This window comes from Crocodylus porosus, unplaced genomic scaffold, assembly GCF_001723895.1.
Source record: "Crocodylus porosus isolate Cpor-Errol unplaced genomic scaffold, CroPor_comp1, whole genome shotgun sequence".
Classification (NCBI taxonomy): domain Eukaryota; kingdom Metazoa; phylum Chordata; order Crocodylia; family Crocodylidae; genus Crocodylus; species Crocodylus porosus.
Genome location: NW_017728886.1, coordinates 186757183 through 186772508, shown reverse-complemented (window position 1 = coordinate 186772508; position 15326 = coordinate 186757183). Strand labels below are relative to the sequence as shown.

Sequence of the window (15326 nt, the reverse complement as noted above, 5' to 3'; positions counted from 1 at the left end):
GCAAGTGGAAGTGGGGAATGCGGGCCCTGTGGGGGGGGGTGGTAGCCCCTGCAGTGGCCATGTGGCCCTGTTGGGCGGCTGCAACCCCTGTTGGGGGCTGTAGCACCTGTGGGGGACTGTAACCCCTGTGGGGGGTTTGTAGCTCCTGTGGGGAGAAGTCCATGAGCTGTGCAGGAGGGCTGCACCCTGCGGGGAGCAGGGAACCCACCCCTCCTGAGTAGGCCCCCCCCTCACAGTCCCTCCACAATCCATCCACACCTACCCAGACACCCCACGGCCCTCCACATCCCTCCACAGCCACCTTCCCACCCCCCTCCTGCAAACTCCACATTCCCCCAGCACAAATCCTGCATGCCCAGCTGCCAGACAGGATGAGACCTGCTGGCAAGAGCTGGCATGCAGGGGCAGATGTCCCCACATCCTAGTTAGTGAAGGCGTCACAGGGAGCTCTAACTGCTCTATGGTAAGAAAACCAAAGGCAAACAGCAAAGCATACAGGTATTTAGAATTCATTTTATTATGATGACAGAGACACTGGTAGGCTTCCAACACTTTAACACTGAAGATATATCGATAAAACATTGCCCAGCTGATCACTGTCTCTCTGTCTCTCACTCTATATGTAGTGGCCTTTTGTTTTAATTGTGGAGGAATGTGGATTTTGAGGTGTTTTAGAGAGTTACTTTGGGATTTTTTTATCAGGGATTTTTCAGTTTTCAAATAGGAAACACCAGAACTCCTGCTAGGGAGGCAAGTGGCAGGACCCAGGCACAGGAGCCTGCTCAGAGCTGGCACCTTAGAGCCAGCTGGAGGTGGCTAACCTCCTGGCCAACTGGGGCTAGGAGGACATGCTTTGACAGTTCAATGAAGGCCACCACACTGGGAACATCTTCTGGGCAATAGCTGCCCAGATGGCTGGTCAGGGGGCACATGTGGCAGGAGTGCCACACAAAGGCCAACTCTGCAGCCACAGCCCACTGGCAGCTGGCCCAGAGGAGCAGATGCCTCTACTGGCTGTGCAGTCCCTATCTTGGTCTGGCAGGTGGGCAGCAGGTCACAGCCAGGCAGCAGCCCCCACTGCCAGACTGCTGCAGTGGGTAAAGTGTGCAGGGAACTCTCAGGGCTGCTTCAGCAGTCCAGCTGGCACAAGGGGTAGTGTCCCCAGGTACCAATTGCCTGGGCCCCAGGAGCTCCTGGGAGAGAGTAGCCCTGAGATACTTGCCAGGGTGGCTTTTTATACTGCTGGGAACAGCCCTGGGCTCTGGCTGCAGCTCTGGGAGAAGCCAGGCAGGGTTATTTTGCCCCAAGTGGCACAAGTTGCCCCACACCAAAGTGCATGTCTGGGCATGTGCACTGAGGCGAAAAGCCCCGGCTCAAATTTGCACCGCTTCTATTTGAACTGCTGCAAGTGCACGTGCTTGCATGTGTGGATGTGCATGTGGGGGTTTATACATGTGACACTGTGGCAATGCTACAATGTTCTAATCAGAACACGGAGCAGACTCGATTAATCAAGTCTGCTCTGACACATTTTAATTAGAACACATTGGACCCTGTGTACAGGCACCCTAAGAGCTGGCATTTTCTGAGGGCTTCTGTGAGTCTAATAAGGTTGAAAACCATTGACTTAGATAAAAAGAAGCCCTAAACATACACAAAACATTATCTAATGAGAGCATTACATATGATGTAGCATTTAGTCATATTAGAATTTTTTTTTTAAAGTCTGAAACACATTTTTGAGCATTAAATCAGAATATATTTTGAAAAAGAAACCAAGTTTTTTCCTGCATCGTGGAGCCAAAATAAATATTTACTACTAGAAAAAAACAATAAATGAGAACTTCTTTCTACAACTAGATGCCTTAGGTGTCATCAAAAGTGAGGGGGACAGCTGTGTGCATGAGCAGCTAATCACTGTGTCCCTGAGTCAGGAGTAAGTAATAGGAACATTATTACCCATTACTGCCATCAGACAGCATTTAAACTCTTCATATAATAGTTATTTAATTCATAAACTGTAGACAGTCTTAAACATCTCAGTTCACTGGATAGCTGATGGTGAATTTGTAAAACTGGCAACAAAGTAGTGTAGACACTCCTGAGGGAGCTTTAAACCACCTACTGGGTAGCAGTCTAGCCATAACAATACAGAGCTTGGCACTGACTAAGTTACCCTGCTTCTCAGCTCTGTGCATCATAAAGTACATCAACTGCTAAGGTAGGCCTGTTTTTCTCTACAATGCACTGCTCCAGTCATTTCTGTTTTGGCAATTTAGACATAAATAATGATATAGCTGCCAATAGCTTCTGAATGGGAAATTTCTCTGAAAAGGAGGACCTTGGGAGGATTACTTTCTGAAGAGTATTTTACTTGAAGAACATTGTAATATGGTTCTTACAGGGAAAAAGCAATCTTTTCACTGAATGCAATATGTCTACAACTAGGAGAGGAAAGATGGCTTTGTGGTTAGGCACAGAACCAAGAGACAAGAAACTAAGGCTTTATGCACTGTTTTGCTACGCACGCTGTGTGTGATCATAAGCGCAAGTTGTGTCTCAATTCTACCAATCTGAAGCATGCATAATTCCATTTAAGTTCGTTAGGCAGAAGATCAGGATGAAGCCTCTGGTGCTTCAATATTCCAGTACTTAAAATCAAAATATTAATACATCTCTAAATCACAGTGGCCCTGTAAGGTGTCATTTTAATGTGAGTATAACTGTAAGATGGAACGTTCAATAGGAGTTAAAAAGAGTTAATGCTGTCCCTGTCTGTCAAAAGATATCATGCTCATGTTATTGCCAGGTATATTGTATAAATATGTATTAAACATAGGGAAAACCTCTATAAATGTGTGTAAATATGTATATAGGTACCATAAGAGTCAGGTATCATCTGATTTTTAGTCAATCAATGACTAAAATGTACAAAGAAGATCTCTCCAGAAATACAACTTGTTTAAGAGCGCACCCTTTCTGATACAGATTTGCCTTAATGTTTCTTTTCCATGTCCAATATAAACCCTATGATGGAGTTCCAAATTTTTCTTTGTAGGTAGTTTCTTGGAAATTACATTAAGAACAGGGCAGATACTTAAGGAGCATGGAATTTGGGCTCTGGAAAGTCTCATCCCAGAAAGGCAAACAAGGAAAGGATTCCTCCCCCCTCCCTTGCTGCCAATCTGGAGCCTTACTCAGAGAATGTGCATTACGGGAAGAGAAGAAAACAAGTTCACAAGTGGGCCAGCTCTGGCAATGGCAAAAGGGAGCTACAAAGGCTTATTCCTGTGGCACAGTGATAGGCACAGCATCCTAAGTTCAAGACCCTGATCTGGCTCAGCTGCATTTCCTCTGCTGCCCAGTGTTTTTTTAAAATTTCCCCCAGCTTTTAGGCATCACCAATCAAGGAGTGCCTCAGAGCAGGCTCCTGGTTTCAAGCCCTATGTAGCTGTGGAGTGACAGGCTTGATGGACTCCTAAGAGTGAGGTCCTGGGTTCAGGATACTGTTCTGGCTTGGTCACATCTCCCTTCTGGCAGCAGTGGCTTTTATTTTTTCCAGTTGACCTTCCTTAGGTCCCACAGACAATACCCATTGTGAAGGCCAACAGAGCAGCTGGGTGTGAGTTCGGGACTCTCTTCCCTGGTGCCTTCCCCAGGTGAGGTGCCAAGCCACCCAGCTATTGCCATGGCGTGGAGGGCAAAGTCACAGGGCCTGGCTTCAAACAGCCAAGCTGGAATGTCTGAAACTGCAATACAAAATCTTGTCCCTTTCCAGCCACGCTGAAGAATTTCAACAGGCTTTTCCACATGCAGCCATGGTAAACTAGAGGTTGCAAAGCAGTTGAAAAAAACCAACAAAACCTCTTTCAGATGGGTCCAAAAGGACTTAAATGTTGGTGTAGCATGTGGCCAAACAGAGAATACGCAACACAGAACCCAAGTACATGGTTTCTAACTAATCTACTGCAAACTCTTTGTTTATTTATATTTAAGGCAGTCTTGCGGTCTAGGCAGCAGCTCCTTTGGGATGTTTGTTGGGTGGTGATATCTTCTCATTAGGCATGCTACATTCTTTTCTAGCCCACTATTTCTCTAGTTTGTTCAGTAAGGAAAAGCTGGGCCAATGAAATACTGACATCAACTTACAGGAAAATGTTTTGGAAAAATGTATGTTGATTTAACCTTTCAGAGTACAGAATGTTTTATTTTGAAATCCATTTGTAAAAGAATCACATTTCATCATGCTCAACTTTTTGATTCAGTTTTATGAAATGTACTCCCTTTTAATGTCTTCTTGGTTTGACTTTCAAAGTAAGCAGCACCTGTTACACAAAAGCTCATAAACTTTCTTTTCTTACTTTAGAGAAATACTAAAAACCTTTGAAATATTATTTTATAATAGCCAGTGATTTACTTCTGCAACACTTTCCAAGAATGAAGGGAGGGAAAGAGGGAGAAAATAGTAAAAAGGCTTTACTTAACGTGTCCAGTACCCTACTGCTGATGAATCACTGGCTATGATCATAGCTATCATGAAGATTGTCCTTGCTCACCTTTTATGAAAGTCTAATCTGTAGGTATAAAATACTGAAAACTATCTAAAATCTGCTTCAAAGTTACTTAAAGAGAATGATTCATCTGGTAAACTATGTAGCTTTCTAACTGGAAAAATATTTCTCTATGGCTGAGCAGAGGTAAGACTGACAACAAACCCTAATGATTTAGTAGTACCTACAGTTTTCTTTGGCCCCTGTGTACTATATTTGTAAAAAAGACAATAAAAAAGAGAACAATTGTAAAAAGAAAATATTTTGTACAAAAATACAAAGTTTTAAAAGCTCTTAAAAGTATATTCCATATTATTGATAAGAATTGGACTATATATATATATATATATATATATATATTTATATAAAATCTATATATATATGTGTATCTGTGTAATTTTCCTACATTTGGGATTTTAGCAAATGAACTGTACTGTTTATACAGTAGCTTTATAAGTTTTTCCTATAGCTGAATGACCAAGAGTCTTACTCAGACTGACAAACTGTCTTTTCTCTGAAGTCAAAACTTGCATAAGTATATGGTAACTAGCTGAGGAAAAAAAATCTAACTGATTCAGTCCAATTGCATTTCCAAAAACTCTTCATGCCATGGGCTGAAGCCCTTGAATAACTGCAAGATGGTGAGGAAGAGTTGTGGCTGAATTCTTTTTTTCCCCCTATTAAGCCAGTTTTCAGTGCTTCCTCTTTCAATTTTGTTGGGAGATGATGCAGTCCCATAGGATTTCTCTTCTTCAAGGAGATTTTAATCATTTGTAAGCATCTACGAATTCACAGCCTATTGTGCTCCAGATGTTTGGGCTAGAGTGAGAGAGAAAAATCATAGGTGAAAGGCTCATAAAAGTAAAATGAACTGCCAACATGGAAACTGACTGAATTTGAGATCTCCTGGAAAATCCTAACAAGAAAAATACTTTTTTTCAGAGATGGCCATATTAGGAGCTTGTACTTACCCAACAGTTGGTACATTTTAAACCTAAATGTCTACTAATATAATTGATATTTATCTAGGAAGAGAGTTTATATATTTGATTTCCTCTGGCCCTGCCCTCACTCATCCTGTCCCCAAACTCCCAGCTGCTCTACCAGCTCTGCAGGCTGGATCCAGCCCATGAGCTGCCTATGTGACACTTGTGGCCCCAGGTGCCAAAGAAAAGCTGGAAGAAGGGTTAAGGGTTAAGTCTGTATATACCTGCCAGAGGGGATGGAGATCTAATTTATGAGAGGCTCTTCCTTCCTTACAAAACAGCCCTATACCTTCCACTCACACACAACGGGCATGGATTGTCTTTGCTCCAGCTGTATAAACATGGCACAGGAGTTGGCCTTCTGTGGACAGGCCAAAACTATTCAAATCAAGCCTCAAGCTTACCTTTATCCATATCTTTTTCACAAATAAAGTTGTTAATATCTTCACAGTGAAAGTCATTCCAGAGCCCAGCAGAGATTAACCCTGCACAATCTTCTCCTGGTCCATTCCCAGGGCTCCAGTTATCAGGTTGCCCAGTTTTCCAGTTTCTTAAAAAAAAAAGTGACCATTATTTCATAACTCAGCATCATATCATTGTTCTCCACATGCAAGAGATTAGCAAAAGCATCATGAGATCTGTTCTGAATGGGAAATGCACTCTTTAGCAAACAATACGTGACTCTTACTGAAAATGGAAAACAGATGTGCTGCTGGGAAGGGAATCTACTTGGCCTAAGCCTGCCAAAGCTCAAAGTCCTAAAATTAGACCAATGAACTATATTTTGGTTTGTGAGTGTACTTTCATACATGATGACAGTCCATATCACATGCACACTGCACATCCTCTGCTGTGTCTATTTCTTTGTTGCCAGCAGATGGTACTAGGGCATACAGGATTCTTCCTATAGTATTGCAATCCATATCATTTTGCAGACCATGGTGTAGATAGGTGTAATGGACTACAATCAATCCACAAAAGAAATTGGCTCAGGTATATTCAGATACCTTCTTTCTGACCAGATGTGAGCAAGTGAATATTATACTGAGTGGACAGGTGACCAACATATTTTATAATCCTTATGCCCTTTAAGTGGGTTAACTGCTTTGTTTATCACTTTTGTTCTCTTTCCCTACCATCACTTCTTTCAGCAGTATCCCCTCTCCTTTTCCTCCCCTTTTCCCTATCATTTTATTTAAATGACTCTATTCTTTTCTGTTTAGTACCCCAACTGTCTGCAAGTCCATTCATAGCTTCTGACAAACTAGGTTATCACATACAAAACCTTATGCTCCCCTGAACAAGCTAGTCTATGCTGCAATCCTGCCCTGCCTCCCACCTGATTTGAGTTTAACACAGCTCACTACCCTCTACTCATTGGAGAAACAGGTTGCTGAACAGACACTTGTGATCGCTGCATGAAATGGTGCCACAGGCAGCTAAAGAACATGTCTCCTTGACACAGAGGGTATAAGCAAGCAGTGGGGAAAACACACAGTTTTCCAGAACTATCAAATCAAGTTCAAAATCAGGACTTACAGTTCTGAGGGCACTAGAGGACAGTTAGGAGTACAGCATAATGCAAATCTAAAGGAATGGTGGCCATGACACAGGCCCCGTAGTCATTTTGAAATTGGAGGATGGGCAGAAAGGAGGGTCAAAGTAGCTTCTAATTAGAGCCTAGCTCATTAACAGATTTGAAACACAGTTTCTTTCTGGAGCACCGCACATTGGACTCTAATCTCTGTGGTCCACTTCTTTGTCTTGAAATGTAGAGTGGCTGCAATCTGCTCCATTTAGTACAAATTAGGTGAAGCCCGCTAATTCTTGGTTAGTTGCCAGTTCAGCTCCCAGTTGGCCAAAACTTGGACATCCTTGCTTTATATGTTTTCCGTATGTTTAGTGCCTGACATTTGGCTCTCGGCTAGTCATTTTTTACAAGAGCAAACTCTCTGTTTATGGCCATTTACAATGCAAATGAGGACAATTTAAACCAAGACTGAAAAAGTGTCTGTGCTTTCCACCCCAACTTTGTAATAACATTCAGAGGCAAGCACCTTGGCAAACAGCATTGCACTGTGAAGTTATAGTATTATTTCAATGTTCACTTTTCTTCTAAGCAAATAAAGCACAGAGAAAGGAGAGGGGAGAAAGCAATATTCAACAACAGCATTAAACACAGAATTCCTTCAGTGGCACCCTTTAACCCTGCGTGCTACAAATCATGTATTGATACTGCTCTGTATAGTGGCAGTAAGAAGAGTAGAGCTCTGCAGAAAGTAACCATTGCGGTTTTTTCAATACATACGTGTACACTGGTAAGGTTCCATCCAACCATTTCCACTGATTTTCATGTTCTGAATCCGTAAGCCCAATCCAGAAGCTGCCTTTCCCTGCAATCTGTTTTTTAATCCATTGCTGTGAAAGAAAGAAGTGAAGTGACTGCTTTTTATTCCTTTACAGAGCAGGCAAACACATGCTTGGTGGATAATTGGCTTTCTGAAGACAAATCAAATGCAATGGTCTTCCTCTTCCCAATGTTCCACTCCAGTGTTCCCCTTCTTTTTAATTTTGGATGAGACCCTCCCTCATTCTCCTTCTTTTGTGCACTACTATCACCTCAACTAGAGAGTGAAGCAGTCCGAGGGGGCTCTGGGAGTGATTTTACCCTTCTTGTAACTGAAGTACACTCTTTCCAGATACAACTCTGCTGGTTGGAACTTCCTTGCTATGCAAAGAGACTGTAGTCTGTAACTCGATCATTTCTCCAGAGCTGTCAGTACTAGTTTTGCTTTTGAGAGGTAATCACTACTAGAGTACAAATGGTTGTAGAAGTTTTTAGGCAGCTCAAGTTGTGTTTTCAGGCCTCATCCTGTAACCCTTGCTTACATTAACAGACCCATTAAAATCAGTGACACTATTTGGGCAAGAACACTGAGCATTTTTGCCTTGAACACTGAGCTGTTGGTTAGACAGCAGTCAATGCTAGAGTTTTTAAATCAACCAAAACAAAGCCACAAGGTGTACTTTGTTATACCACTACTGGATGATAGGGATGTGTTGGCTATCATGCAATTATACCACCTAGTGACAAAAGATATAGTTGTTGTTCATTATTGCTGCAATTCCTACAGATCTTCAGATCCCGCTAAAGACTTAAGATGCTTATAGTAAAAGATGGAATTTTAAAAATAAAGTATTTGCATTGATGGAAAGATATGTTACAGACCATCTGCAGCTAACAATGGACTTTATCTTGAAGGGACTGAGCATTTCCAAGTCCTACCATCTCTCAAGGGTGTTGCAAGGGGGTGCATTAGCTTCAGGATCAGGTTCAGTGCTACCTGCACTGCTGTTCTGCACTAAGGGCTGAGCAGACATAGGTGTACAGAATTCTGGATGGGGTAATTCAGTGTGTTTATTTCACCACAGAAATGCAGGATACTCTTGGTTTCTTTATCCACTATGTGGGATCCATGTTCATAGCACCCTCAAACTAGCTACTGCTCAGAACAACAAACAAGGTTATTTACCTGCTCATCTTTGTTGTTTATGATAACCAGATGCGATGACCTTTCTTCACAGAAAGACTTTGCCTCTTCAAAAATTTCTCTCTCAAATGAAAAGTAATAGCATTTCTCTGTAAAGTTCTTCCAGTGAGCAGAACAACCTATAATACATAACCCTTCTGTTAAACTGACTTCCTATAAATCTATGAGCTGTGGTAATTTTTAAACCCAGCCTGAAACCTCCTTAAAGTAGGGATTATGCACTGTTCCACAGTAGGGCAATATAGGAGCTATCTGTGTGGTGAGCAATGAAAATGTACTTATCAGAAATCTGTGCCAGAATGCAGACCATAGTTTAACCACAGCAGGCTCAGGGGAATGGCTTATTGCTCACTTCACTGCTGCCACCCTTTTGGCTGAAAGATACATTTTTTTAAATCAAATTCCAGAACAGCAGAAAAAAAAAGGCAGACTTGGCTTTGGTATACAATTCTGAGCTCCATGTTCTGTGTCCCCAAGAACATCATTCTTTCTCATGGCCTTGTGACGAAGTATTTAGTGGATCTCACAGATTTGTTAGAATCTGACAGGGCTATACCATGAGCACTTCTGCTATAGCCTCAAACTTGAGACATCTGGGGTGTCAACTGTGCAGCTTAGCACCCACATCACCCCAGCCCCCCTCTGAGCACTGGGAAGTTCTAAGATAACAGAGGTTAATGGGTGAAATACAAATGCCAAGATAAGCAGCTATTCACAGTGTAGGTGGGTAGCTTACCATTAGCCTCAGGTGTTGATGTTGGTTCACTCTGCAGGGCCAGTGGCATTCCTGTACCAGAGGGGCCAGGAGGCCCAGGTGGCCCCTTTGGACCAGGTAGTCCTGGTATTCCAGGCAGACCAGGCAGTCCTCGAGGTCCAGGTACCCCTGGCTCTCCAACTGTTCCTTGCAATCCTTGAAATCCAGGTGGGCCCTGTGGACCTGGAGGACCATCTTTACCAGGTGGTCCTGGTGGTCCTGGATCTCCAGTTGGTCCTGGCAGGCCAGTCTTGCCTGGAGAGCCTCTCTGACCTTTGGAACCAGGTGATCCTCTGGAACCTTTTCCACCTTTTTCTCCAGGTGGCCCAATTGGACCAGGGGGGCCCTTTTCACCTGCCGGTCCTGGTGGTCCTGGCTCTCCCTTTTCTCCTTTCTGTCCTTTTGCACCAGTTGGGCCAAAAGACCCTGGAGGCCCCCTTTCACCTTTAGGCCCCCTTGGACCTGGAGGTCCTGGAACAATTGAAACATGGACAGTGGAGGGAACAAAAACCAAGAGGAGAGTTTGTTTAATTTATCTAGCCTTAAAAATATCTCTTCAAATGCCTTAGTTATCCCTATTATTCAATGAGTCTTCTCAAAGTATATGATTCCATGCAGGACATGGACCTTGTAATTAAGTTCAGCAGGTATGTAATTCACCAAATGATCGGGAAAGGTTCAGGTCTCTAACAGCAGTGACTACCATTTTCTATGCACCCATATGCCTGTCAAATGAGAAGCAGACTGAATGCAGACTACAGGCCAGTTTGAGGAAGTAGGAAGAAAGAGAAAAAACTACAGGCTATTTAAGAGCCATGCGATGGATTGGTAGTGAGCAGCAAGTGAAATGCACGGTTCATGGAAAGGAAAGACTGAGGCTCGGGAGATAGATAACAATCACAGCAGTGAAATCAGCATTACAACAATATATAGACAATGCAAGCCTCTAACCAGTAACTTTGTCCAATTTGTGGATAATTACCACTAAAACGATCATGGATAAAACTGTGCTAGCCCAAGTTACATTAGTTCAGGTGTCATCTGTCTTTGTCCAGCCCAGGACAGCTTCTTGCTAAAGGCAAACAGGCTGCTCTCCAGCCACATAGCAGTAAGGTGCAGCAGCATTACCTATTTTGGGAACTACCCCAGCATAGCTACACATCTATCCATTCCTCACCCCAGTGCAGACAAAACCATTGTATGTGCTTGCCAGTCCAGTGCCTGAGACTACCTATTTATTGGATAATTATCAAAGAAAAATGTTGCAAGAATCACAAAAAGCAATGGGGAAATGGTGAGAGCTTTCCACATTTAAACATTAAATTAGGTTTGTATTCTGTTCATAAATGAGTGAATGTTTTAGGAAATTCTTATTTTCCTCCCAATCTGCTTCACTGATGGAGGTTAAATCATAAGCTCCTAACATGCCTAGCTCAATCTGTGAGAAAGGGTAAAAAAAATAAAAATAAAGGTACTCTGGAATTTTATTATGAGTATGAGTAACATATTTTGGATCCTGCTTCAATCTTGATTTATTCTGTGGACAGGTTTTGTTTCTGTAACCAGAGTTCAAGGCCTGACAGTTATTGGTTCAAAACAGGTTGGCAATGTTAGCTGGATTTAGAAGAATACTTGGCTTAGAAGAAACTGCACCTTTCCTAACAACCTTATTTATGTTATTTACTTCACTGGAAAATAAAGTATTCTTTGATTAAACGAAACAGGATAGTTTCTGACCTGATCGCAGCTGGCTTAAAACAAAATAGGAACCTGTTTTTCACACTGGGTGGAACCACTCTGGGAATGATCCAATGTATGTTTTTCAGCCATGCCCTCCTTAGCAGAGATTGGTTTCTTGAGGTTCCACACCTTCTATAGCTAATTTTGGAAGCTAAATTAAAAGCAGACCCAGCAGTTAGAACAAAATGTAATGAAGGAAGATTTTTTTAATAAAATCCCAATTCTAGGCAGGTAAAGAAGAGATGGAAAATGTAGGAAGGTGGAAAAATTGCAAGCCAGATTGATAGCTCTCAGTGGTGTTTCCTCTAAACTACCTGGTGTGTGCAGCTGCGCAGGTGTGCCTGCCAGTGCAGCATGAATACACCTGTGTGGCTGCACTCATATGCATCTTAGAGGGAACGCTGCTTCTCAGGTTTAGAATTAGATAATGGAACAAAGTGAAGTCTATGTAACAGAATTATGGGGAAGATTTTCATAAAATAAAGGAGAATTAATTTATCTAATCTTTTTTGATTAAACATTATACTAAGGCTTTCTTGTCCTCTCTCTAGGGATAGAAGCTAAAGACCCACAATACTATTAAAAAAGTGTAGATAGCAATTTTTGTGTCATCTTGGGTACAGTTTCCTTTCTTAAGATTAACCTTTACCCTGGTGCTGCTAGACATATTAGATGAGTGGCTGAGTGTTTATGTCATAGCCAAATTCTAGCTTCACAAAATCCAGCCAAGAGCAGAAGCTGGCCAGGATGGGTATGACACATGGCAGAAACAGAAACGGAAGATTTGCCATATCTGCAAAAAACCCTGGATTCTCTCCCAGCAAAACAGAGGACCAGGAAGCTCTGACAGCTATCCCAGACTCATAGCAAAGAAAATAATTTAGACATGTTAGCTGTAATACAGTGGGCACATCTACATGGGCAAATGATCTGGGAGCAGTCTACTCATGAGTAAACTACTCAAGAATAAACTCTCCTGGGCATGTGTCTACATGTGCAGGGGCACGGGAGAAGATTTGCTGTTCCTAGCAGCAGACTGCTCCCACTCCCTGTGGCCTTGCAACCAGCCCCTGAAGCAGCCAGGGGTAGCTCTATGATCCTCCTGGGTGCTAACCCTGGGGCAAGGAGACAACTGTCTCCAGGTGGGGGCTAGGACATTTCTCCCTACCCCACAGAACTGTCTGCTGCTAGGGTGAGGACAATGTCTCTCTGCCTTGGCAGCAGGGAGCTTCCAGCCCCCTGTCCATGATCGCAGCATCAGGAGATCTTATTTCCCAGCCTGAGTCCCATGGTCATGGGGCTAAGAGAACTTTATCCATGGAGCTGGTGCTGGGAGATAAGGATATTTCAGCATGGCCCTCTGACCGTGGGACTCGGGCTGGGAGACAAGGATCTTCTAGCCCCAAACCTGCAATTGCAGAGTGGGGCTGGGAGCTCCCTGCTGCTGGGGCAAGGGAACATTGTCCCTGTTTGGGCTCTGATAGTAGAGCCCACCCTTGCATCAGGCAGCTCTTGGGGGCAGGGAGCAATCTCCCACTCCCTACTGCCAGGGTTTTACACATGCACTACTGCACAGTTACTAATCATAAGTATATTTTCTCCTTGCATTTGCAGGTAGCAAATTTACTTACAATTAAAGCCATTTACTGAACAGTAAGCATTTGCATGTGTAGATGTGGGTGCTTACTGTGCAGTAATCAGCTCTTTTGTGTAGTAAAGCATCTCGTGTAGACACACCCAGAAGGCACTTTATAGACTAATTCTTTGATGTTCTCTGAATTAGTCTATAATAAGATGTCACTTTGTCCTGTTTTCTGCCAAACTCATAGGAATTAGAATCACTTTTCTATAGCACTGTGGCTAATGTTTATCCAGAGCTTGTTCTTACCCAAGCTGTCTCATAATACATACATGCCAAATCTATTCAGGATTTGTTCAGAATAATAGGATCCAGTCCAGAATATATATTTCTATATACTGTATAAGGCTGAACTAGTATGTGTTCATTTAAAGCTAGTAAAATTATATATCATTACTAGGGTTGTCCTTGAACAACAGACCAAAAGCATTATCTAAGATTCAGCTTACCTTGCAATATAGTGAAGTTCTTGATTAGCTGGCCATGCTTGGAATCCACCAGCTTCATTTCTTCCATAATTACTGATAAATTTGCAACTTCAGTATCTAATCTTAATCTCATCGTATCCTGTTGCATCTTGAGAGATGTAGAATCTAAGCGAATATTGGCTAATGTGTTGTTCATAAAAAGGAGTTCATCTGAATGTTTACTTAAGGTGTCTGTACAAGTTGTCCTGACCTCATTGAGATTACCTGTCAGTGTCCGTAGATGATGAGCAGTATAGCTGATATTGCTAATGATATTAACTATATCTGTTTCAAAGACCTGAAATCGTTCTTCAAATTGGTTAAATTTGGAAGCAGTTCTGTTCTCATAATCTCTGTGCTGATCTTGTAGATCCTTAAGGTTTTGTTCATTAGCTTGTGCGATCATGGTAATGTTCTCCATCTGCCCACTGAATGAGCTGAGCTGACTGTTCATGTCTTCAAGTGTGTCATTGTTGGCTTTGGCCAATGCTGAGTTGTTTGCTGCTAATGTTTGTAAATTTTGCACTTTCTCCTTAAGCCAATCAGTATCCTTCCGTGCTTGAAGGACAACCTGCTGCAGATTTTGAAAATCATTCTTGATTCTTACGATAGCCAAACTTGTATCTTCCATAGACTTTTGCAAAACATTGATAAGATTCCTCTGCTGGATTTGTGTCAGATTTAAGTTGTTCAGATTCATGATGACCACATTATGCGAATGCATTTGGTTTTGTAAATTTGTTTGAATATTACTTGTGTCCTGCTGGAGATTGTTGATGTAGCCAGTGTATGCCTGGAGAGTTTTATTGACACCGATGATCATGAAAGAGTTGCTATCCAGGACACCTTTCATTTGGCTCTGCCTGTCATCTAATGCATTTCCAGACTCTTGCAGCTTCTCCAGTGTGTCTTCGTTTTTGGTAGTTTTCTCTGAAACCTCCTGAAGCTGCTGGCGAAGGGCTAGGATGTCAGCTCTGAAGCCAGAAAGTTCTGTGTTAGTGCTCACAGCTTTTTGTCCAGTTTGGTCATCTGTTAGAAAGAGACATTTTTAGAACCATTAACAAGTTATATTATTAAAAATGAAATATAAAAAAAGCACTCTCTTGCATTGTAAAAATATATAAAAGTAGTCAGGCAATCACAGCATTCAGTTGGTGGAACAATGGATTATCCTGCTTCTCATGCTTCAGGGCTGAATTCTGCCTCTGATGCACTTAAAAGTCAATGGAATATGATCCTTTATCTTGTTGATGGGATAGAATGAATAGTCTGTTGGCGCTATTGTGGAAGGAAGTTTACATATGTGTCACTAAAAGTCAGAGTTGTACTTTCTTTTAAAAATATCTTTTAAAAGAGAGTACTATAGAATATGTGGATTCATATGGTACTTACTATACTGAAAGCTAACATGTTTAACGATTTCTTTGCCTCCGTCTTCCTAAGTAGGGACCAGAACAGCCACCTCCCTGCTAGGCCCCTCTCGGGCCCTGGGAGGAGGCACACCTGGGCCACGGGTTAGCGAGGATTTAGTTAGGGAGCTTCTGAAGGGGTTGGACGTATTCAAGTCAGCCGGCCCGGATGATCTCCACTGTAGAGTTCTAAAGGAACTGGCCGAGGTCATTGCAAGTCCCCTGGCACA

General features: G+C 42.4%; 1 protein-coding gene across 1 annotated transcript in view; it reads right to left on the bottom strand.

Moving 5' to 3' along the window:
* Positions 1-5096: 5096 nt before the first annotated feature.
* COLEC12 (collectin subfamily member 12) overlaps positions 5097-15326 on the bottom strand; it is a 171466-nt gene continuing 161236 nt past the window's right edge. Inside the window, exons 5-10 of the mRNA XM_019546788.1 lie at positions 13670-14716; positions 9824-10312; positions 9070-9206; positions 7845-7954; positions 5941-6086; positions 5097-5369 (exon numbers count right to left, since the gene is read on the bottom strand). Coding sequence (XP_019402333.1) covers positions 5347-5369; positions 5941-6086; positions 7845-7954; positions 9070-9206; positions 9824-10312; positions 13670-14716 — 1952 coding nt within the window. The 3' untranslated portion in view covers positions 5097-5346. The remainder of the gene's footprint in view (positions 5370-5940; positions 6087-7844; positions 7955-9069; positions 9207-9823; positions 10313-13669; positions 14717-15326) is intronic.